Raw genomic sequence first — 9536 nt, forward strand, 5'->3', positions numbered from 1 at the left:
ATGCAGTTTTTTAAAAATACATATATTAGGGTTCCCCCACCCCCATTACTAGGTTTTATATGGGAGAAGAACTTTGGATAACAATTAAATGTTATGCTACTTTTATGAAAGAGGCTATACAAAAAGCAATTATAATTATCCTGAGAAGAGAACCTACCATTTTCAGCAACCGGAAATGTTACTGCTATGTCGTAATCTATTGCTGATCATTATGAACATTTTACAGCTGGCATTTGCTTCCTGGAAAGTGCCAGACTGAGTTTATGTTCATCTATGGGCTAATTAATAAGTTGTGGTTTAGTATCTCGCTGATTTTGATAATGTGTGCCCCAACGTAGCTTTTAAGATCCTCTAGATAAGAGTTTACTATTACAGCATTGAATTGTAGAACTGATTGCTGTTGGCCACAGTATTAATTCAAATGGGGATGACTTTCACCCTCGTCTGTTTAAGAAATACAAAGTACAGTGGTCATATTAAAGTTATCATTTGACAACAGTTACTGCATAATGATCTCAGCTACCACATAGATTTTCTTTATACTAAGTATAGGAGATAGCTGTGGTATTAATGTCGTATCTCTGGACAAATTCTGACTATTTTAATAGGAGACACTGTATTTTAAAACGTCAATAAACTGAGAGTAAATGAGTAAACTAATTTTGGTTGGTAGCAGTGACATAAAAGCATCTTTAACCACTATTCTAGGCCTAAAGAGTTGGCAGTTAATTTCCTGAGAAACACAATGGAATTGAAATAGCAATGAACAAGACACTATAATATATATTTTCTAATTATCTAATGATGTCAATGAATATTAATAAATAGAAATGTTTAAAAAAGACATATCTGTTTATTCATGAAGTACTGTATATTCCCATAGCATTTTTATTTCCTCCACCTATATCGTTTTTAAATCTAATAAGCTCATACTGGTGACTTATAAAGGAAAAGTAAACAAAGTAATCCCTGATAAAGCCCACTGAGGTGAAAAAAAGGCATTTCACTATTATTCAAATGGTCTTATGCTTCTCATTGCATACGGTAGAGGGCCTGAATATCAGATCAGTAGAGTATCAGAGTAGAATATTCACTTTTGTAGGTAGTTAATTTTGATGACCCTGTTGCTAGCCCTAGCATTGCAAAATGTTGTAATATCTTGATTAGTTATCCATATTTGGGTAAATTCTGCTCTCAGTTTTACCTGTTTAACCGATTGACTATAGTGGGTTTGCACAGGTGTAGCAGAGAGAAGAATTTGAACTATTACATTTATTTAGAATTTGATAAGGAGATATGGCCTTGCTGACCATTTCTGGTAGTTTGGAGATAGTCGTAACTTATTACTCTTCTAACAAAGTAAAAATGGATCTGAAAATTCATCTCAAACTTAGAACAATGAGGTATGGTGGTCAACATTTATAAAGAAAATATTTGCTTTATTTATTATATACTTCTGTGGTGATAATCACTATAATGTGTGAGCACAAAATATCCTGCCATGGCATCACAGTCTAATTACAGAAAAATATTACAATGAAACTAACTTTATGCTAAATTAAATGTTTCCTTTACAATGTTTATCATTGGATATAATGCTGATCTGTGTGGTGGGTGTGTGCAATATATTTTCCTTTTCTGATACCATGATGCCATAAATACATAGAGAAACCTGAAGTCCTTAGGCAAAATTCCAATTGATTTCAAGAACATATGCTTTGGATTCATTGGAATTATTCTAACACTTTGCAGAAATATTTTCTGTATTGGATAGTCATACTTCTCATTTTGAGGAACATCATTCATTTTAGCCCCAAACAGACCTACATTGGACATATGTAATGTGAAACATTATTAAAATCTATTTACTTCATAAATAAAGAATCAGGAAACCAAAGTTACTGTAAGAGTTATTTATGCTAAAGGAATAAATCAGATACCATCTTAAGTTTCCTCTGTGACTATTTTTTTTTCTTTTCCCTCATTTTGGCTCTTTGTTATACACCGATCCCTAATTTCAGCTTTGGCAGGTTGAAAGGAGTAGCACTACTACTTAATAAAGCTATTGTACTGCTACTTAATAAAAACATCTTCACTTTTATATGTGATCATAAATAAACAAAAGGGATTGGCTGGGGCACATGACTTACGAGGAGAGGCTGAGAGAACCGGGCTTGTTTAGTCTGCAGAAGAGAAGAGTGAGGGGGAATTTGATAGCAGCCTTCAACTACCTGAAGGGGGATTCCAAATAGGATGGAGCTTGGCTGTTCTTGGTGTTGGCAGATGACAGAACACGGAGCAGTGGTCTCAAGTTGCAGTGCGGGAGGTCTAGGTTGGATATTAGGAAACACTATTTCACTAGGAGGGTGGTGAAGCACTGGCATGGGTTACCTGAGGTGGTGGATTCTCCATCCTGAGAGGTTTTTAAGGCCCTGCTTGACAAAGCCCTGTCTGGGATGATATGGTTGGTGATGGTCCTGCTTTGAGCAGGGGATTGGACTAGATGACCTCCTGAGGTCTCTTCCAACCCCAATCTTCTATGATTCTATGATTTATATGAATAATGGAAACATTCACAGTTCCATTAGATAGTATTATAAATAAAATAAAAACTCCAAGAATTGGAAGGGATACAATCCCTTCAGGGCATAAACCAACTGATGGATGAACGTCTGTTCTGAATATTTTAATTCTGTAATTGTTTACTTAGGCTTTTTTGCACCTTTCTCCCAAAAGATGTGGTAATGGCCATTTTTGGAAACAGGAAACCATTGCCCCAATCTGATTGTAAAAGTTAGACAGTAAAATAATTTCAGCAGATATATTTGTATAGAGATAATATAACACATTACAATTTCTTGGGGAGAATTTATTGCACAGTACAATAGAAAGGTCTTTCATCATAGTTTAAGTGGAACTTTAAGAAAAAAATGTTATTTTTGCAGGGCTTCGGTAAACCAACCGTCCAAAGGCAATATTTTTCTTATGCCATCTCTCATTACTCTGCATTGCTGTATTTGAAAGGAGTGATTTAGATTCTTCTAAGGAACAAATGTATTACTGTATGTTTATCAGAACTAAGTAGATACATGTTTAATGATGAGACCTATATTTCAATCGGAGCTGCATGGTCCTGAACGAGAATGTTGCACCCTGGTATTAACCCTAACATCAGGTCTTACTTCCTGTGCATCAATCAGATCATTTTTTCCTTTCTGTTGAACTACCTTACTCCTGTATGATGATAGTTGTTAATGAATGGATAGTGCTGTTAACTACTCCCTATTGTATCTCTGACTTTTTTAACTTAAAGTTACATTCACTAGTCATAAGCTCATTTCGGTATAGGAAGTCTCTGATAGCAATTTTAAATGTTATCCAATATGATCCAATTGCAGTTCTCAAGTTAAAATCAGAAGGAGGAGTCACTGAATGTATTGTAAAACTGCTAAAACACTTTTGCTTCAATTTATTTTTTAAACAGGAACAAACTTGATGTAGAATTATCCATTTGTTTATTTCACTTTTTAAAGTAGAACCAGTTAAGCAGCATCCAAACAAGTAACAACAGCCATCAACTTTAACAAATATTAAAACAAAAATGGAAAACACGGCAGACCTGCAAATAAATAAATAAAATTATTTTAAAAGCAAAATTTTAAAAAGGTTACAACAAACGAATAAACAAAAAAATCTACGCAAAACATGATGTATCAAGATCTTTTAGTCTAGCAGTTGTTCAGTAGTGACTGTAAATTCTGACATTTGTATGAATGTTCCTGATGACTTGAGGATATGCATTTGATTAATATACTTTGCAGCATTTAAGATTGACATAGTAGGAGCTAGTGATCTTGTTTTATTTCTATCAGTTTGAGGGATTTTAGGGCATATTCTTGTGCTGGCATCTACTATTGCAAACCCCTGCACCCATACAGAATCCTCTTGAGTTCGATGGGACTGTGCACGGGAAATGAGGTCTGTGCTATTAGATTCTGAGGTGGGATCAGGACCACAGGTTTCTTTATATAATGATTCCGGCATATACATTGCTGATATTGTGTTGATGTGAACAATTCTGTGAACTGATTTTCATGTAATTTTCCTTCATTAATTCAGAAAATAATCACATAGACATGAGGTAAAATCCTTCAAACACTAGCAGCCACAGTAGGAACCTTCATGGTAACAAGCAGTAGAGCCAGACAGCAAGGTTTTACAGGATAGAACCTCAGAGTGCTTTAGATGTTTAAAGTATTGTACAAGCATTAACTAATTACTCCTGACAACATTCCTGAGAGGTAGGTATCATGTCCCCATCTTACAGATGAAAGAACTGAGGCAAAGAGGTGAAGTGAGTTGCTGAAGGTTGTAGAGCAAATAAACTGCAGAGCGAGGATTAGAATTGAGAAGTTCCAAACTCCTAACCTTTTGCACATTCCTCTGGACCATGTTAAAGTGACACTCTCAAGTACTTAAATACTTTTTTCAATGTCTATTTTATTTTTCATACTCTTATAGGCTTGTAAATTATATTTTTCTTCCTACCTGTTATGCCCACCATCAGTATATCCTCCCCCATCCTCAAGCTGGCAAAATTGAACTTTTTTTCCTGGTAAAGCAGAAGCCAGTGTGTGTGTGTGTGTGTGTTTGTTTATCACAGTTTTCTTCTATGTTATACTTCTATGTTATCATAAGTATCACCAGTGAAATCCAGTGGTTCCAGGAGTGTTTCCAGACTGTGGTTTCTCAGTTAATTTGTGCTTCTAGCAGAAAAAGAAAAAGAATAAAGTTATCAATAGCTGCTTTTTCATTTTTGGATTTTTCAATTTCTCACTGATATGAAAGCGAACAGAGAGAGACACTAATCTTATTTACAATGATTTTAAACCAGTATAATTCCATTGACTTGATCGGAGTTACTCCTGATTTACAACAGTGTGAGATCAGAATTAGGCCCTTTAGAATTGAACAGACAGATTATATCAATCTTAAAATTATAATTAACTACTTGACAGTGTTCCTTTAAGCATGTACTTATTCCCTTGACCATGGAGTCTAGAATCAGAACGTCTCTTTTCTTTAGTTTTTTTTCAACTGTATATTTGACAGATTTTGAAATTGCTTAGTCATTAATATTTATTTCACCATACATGATGAGATGTTTTCACAACAAATACTGTACATTCAGTCATAATTATTAATGGTGTTTTATATATAAAACAAATACACATATACGTATATATATCTATATATAAAACCCTTTTCTCTTTCTTGAATCAATGTAAACAGAGCCCAGATGGCCGTATAGAAGTCAAAGGGCAGCATGGAAAATCGTCACTGCATATTAAAGATGTGAAGTTGTCAGATTCAGGGAGATATGACTGTGAAGCTGCAAGTAGAATTGGTGGGCATCAAAAGAGCATGTACCTTGATATTGAATGTAAGTTCTAACATTTTGTTTTCTCTTTAAATTTGTTTTAAAAGAAAAAAAAATAGATTCTTAATGGAAGATCAGGTTTTACTTGTAATTCATGCTTAAACTCGAATAATTAAAAAAAAATAGTATCCTTCCAAAGTTAGCAATTCTGAACACACAAGATGAAATCCTGGCCCCAGTGAAGCCAATGAGATTTTTGCCAATAACTTCATGAGGGTCAGAGTTTCACCCATAATGATATTGGTGGCTTCCCTCACTGCCAGCCACACCTTATGACTGAACTTGGTAACTTTTTCCAGACTTTCAGACTGGTGGAGACTAGCTGTGGGTGCAAATGTTTTGGGGAATAAAGTAATAACTCATCTGAGCTGCATCTCAGTCTTGAACTGAAGTTTCTAAAGCTAAAAATGTCTGGAATATTCTCTCCCTCTCTTTCCATTACTTCCCCCCCCACCCCCCATCTATTCTACTTTTGTTATAACCATTCTTGGAGTTCAAATATGTGACAAATCCCCCTGCCCCCACTGATCCTGCCACTTCCAATCAAAATTTTGTTTGGTGGAAACTTCACAAGCAACAGTAGTGATATTTGTTCATCAGTATCTGAGACTGATTGGTGTATTGGGCCTCATCCGAAATCCACTGAACTTGATAGGAATCTTTCCACTGACTTCAGTAGCAGTTGGATTGGGTCTATAGTGGGGAGGAAGGGAAGACGAGTAATGATTGTTTTGCTTTTGCTGAATCCCAGTTGGGTGACTCCTAAAGTAGCATTGACAGAGATCTCACAGTAGGCTGCATGTGCCACCTTTTTGATAGGAAGTGAGTCTAAAAAGACAAATGAAAAATATTCAGACTGAAGAATTGGAGCAAGTAATTTATGCTGGATGAAGGAGATGGAGAGATTTGCCAACACAAATAGAACTAAACAAATAGTGTGTACACTTTTAAACTGAATTATGAAAAATAGCTTTAATGCAGTTGTTCATGAACAATATTCATTTAGAGACTTCTGAGGTTTGTGAAATAGTCTTATGTTTTTGAGTGTACTCTTTTAAAAGATGCATTCCTTGAACATCTCAGTGTTTCCCCTCAGTGCGCAGAAAATATATTCCTCTGTGTACATTTTAATTTAAAATGCTTTTGCTGTGTTGCTGGTGTAAGAAACAAAAAATGAATACTCTGATGTGTTCCTTTAAAATCCTGTAGTTAAGGTCTGTTTTCCTGTAATAGAGATCTAAGGTGAGATGAAATATATTGTTCAATTGAGATTTTAAAGTGGCTACTCTTTTTTAAAAAATCAACTTCTGCTTTTATATTCTGTGTCCAGTGTAGGGTTATCCAATTATAGAAGTGGTTCATGGGCCACATTATGTGAAGCATATGAGCTACAGAAACTTAAGAAGCACAAAATTAATACTGAAAGGCACAATAACATTATTTCTAGATGAATACAATGGAAGGTAGCCAAAGGTTTCTGTCAAAGTAAGAGTTTTAGTATGATAGCAGATGTCCTAAATTGAATTGTAGTACCGTCTTCCTTCTCAATGCGAGGCAGTTGTATGGTAGATTTACTTTTAACACTTAAATAGAACTAATCAGACGGTATTAAAATAAAAAATGTATTGGCATTTACTGTTAAATCTGGATGTGGTTATCTGCTCAAACTAATTTGAAATGCCAGAAAACTTTCTACAGTTCAAACTGAAAAATCTTTGAACCCATCCGCAGGTAGTTGGTGGGTTGGTTGGTTTGTTTGCTGGGAGGGGAGATTGGACACTTAGTATGTTAGCACCATTTAAGATGACAACATTTCAAATGTATAATGCATGACTTGTTGTTTTGACCTCACATAGCATTATGTGATTAGACGATGAAAATGCTATCACGTTGACTGTTTTATTGACTCTTTACACTTTTTATATTACTTTTTGAATCTTTGTAAGGGACTCTAATACTTAAGAAATGGATATCTGAAGTACAATATTTATTTCCAAAGCAAGTGCTCTCTGCTAGCAGGAGTGCAAGTTTCTCCACATTGCCTGAACAGTGAAACTTATTCAAGACATGACAGGAACACCTCTAGTGATGAGAGAATAGTTCTGTCTTCATGCCCATTCTGATTAGACTGCCATTTGTAGTGAAGATTTGTATCATGGGAACACTTGTCCATGAGCAAATGAACTGAGACCACAACTTAATTTGCCCAAACCACAGAGATCTTGTCAAATGATGATGACTTCTACTGACCTTACCATATTTAAATTAGTGTCCTAGGGATGAAAGCTTCTTTATAGCAATAACATCAATCTCCCAAGACATCCAGTTCCCATAATAAAACTTTTTTTTAACAAAATCATCTCTTCACAGGACACTCTTGCTATTTTTTACATACAACAATCTTGTCAAAATCATCAGGAACGAAATGTAGTTCTCTCATCCACAAATAAATTCCTTCTCTGTAGCTGATGTAACATATCCAGTAGCTGCCTCTTGTTTCCAGTCACTTTCTTGATGATATTTGGGCTGGAGATCTCTTCTAACAACCCTACTGTTCCACCAGTAAATTATGCTGTACTCCTACAGCAAAATGGTGAAAAGGAATGATTCTTTATGAGATTCTGTGAAGTCTGTATAGAACCGATTGTTTCTAGAATCTTTGATTTTCCAGATTACTTAAATTGATTGCCTTTTTCGGCAGTTCAGTAGTAATAACAACAATGTCCTTTACACCTTCTAAGTATTTTTAAAAACAAATTTACTAATCCCCATGCAATTCTTGGAAATAGATACTATAGTTATTGTATTGCACACTTTACTGAAAACATAGTATTCCCCATTTTACATATGAAGAATGTCAGATGCAGAGAAGTTAAGTGACTTGCTGAAGGCTAAAGAGGGATTCTCAGGAATCCCCGAGTCAATGTACTAATCTACCAGTGACACACTGGGATTATCCCAGAGTTTTGAATCCCTTGGTTTATATACTAGAATAGCATACACCATTCAATTTTTTTCATTAAAGCCAGAGACATAAATGTATACTACACTGTAATTCATGACTAATACTAGTATTGTTCCTAATACTAATTCATAACCATGCCTAATGCCATTCCATAAATTAATGTTCTTAACAGTGTTTCCTCATGTTCTTTTTTCATTGATTTGAGTAGTTTGTACAGTCACAAAGAACATGTTCATGTCACATCTTTCCAGTATATTACATTCAGGCGTAATGGAAATACATCGTTTCATAGTGTCTCTATCTCATCACTTTATTCTCAGTGACCATCATCTGAGACTTAACTATTAGCATGATTGGTGGGAGATTCTACATTTTATCCGTGCTTTCTGTTGGAGTTGCTTTTGATGATAAGAGCAATTGCTCTTGAGGAGCAGAAAAGATGACTAGGTCTAATACGATCCTGGCATGATTAATCCTGCTCCTACCATTTATCTGAAGTGCTCACTGTGTAGACAGAAATCATAGTGGAGCCTAGAGCCATTCCAAACCCAGGCTTTCCTGCAAGTGTCACCTTCATAACAGAGCACCTCAAGGAACTTTAGGTTGAGGTAAATTTAGTAAGGTAAAATAAACTGATTATAGAAGAAAAAAATTCAAAAGAAAGATTTATTGACTTCATTGGCTGTAACATTTTATTCTTTGTACAATGTCTAATACTTACTAAGCATCAAGAGAGTCTCCCTTGTGGTTACTAATATGTTTCCAATAAAATAAAATATTCCATGGAAAACTTGACAAAAATATAAAAAGCATAAGAAAGAGATTCTTGTTTCAAAAGAGTAGTAAGGGAGTTAGGCATGCAAATCCCATTGAATTTCCATGGGATTTGGGCATCTAACACTATTAAGAGCTGTTTGTTCTCATGGGTGGTGGGTATCATAGGCCAGGGCAGGTTAAGCCTCCCCTGACCAGATCATGGCCCTGCCCATGTTGCATCCTGAGTCCCTGCTCCCCCCCTCCATCTACCTGAAGCCAGCAGGGACTCAGCTCCAGACAGCAGCCCTGAGCTCTGGCCCGCCAGCTGCCAGATGTGGCCCAGGGTGGTGCTGGGGCCAGCGGGCAGCTGTTGGT

At 35.7% G+C, this 9536-nt stretch overlaps 1 protein-coding gene across 1 annotated transcript in view; it reads left to right on the forward strand.

Annotated features, from left to right (window-relative positions):
- Positions 1 to 9536, forward strand: part of NCAM2 (neural cell adhesion molecule 2) — a 262107-nt gene that overhangs the window by 91759 nt on the left and 160812 nt on the right. Inside the window, exon 10 of the mRNA XM_044996057.1 lies at positions 5293 to 5443. Within this exon, the coding sequence (XP_044851992.1) occupies positions 5293 to 5443 (151 nt within the window). The remainder of the gene's footprint in view (positions 1 to 5292; positions 5444 to 9536) is intronic.

The sequence above is a fragment of the Mauremys mutica genome, chromosome 1 (genome assembly GCF_020497125.1).
Source record: "Mauremys mutica isolate MM-2020 ecotype Southern chromosome 1, ASM2049712v1, whole genome shotgun sequence".
Classification (NCBI taxonomy): domain Eukaryota; kingdom Metazoa; phylum Chordata; order Testudines; family Geoemydidae; genus Mauremys; species Mauremys mutica.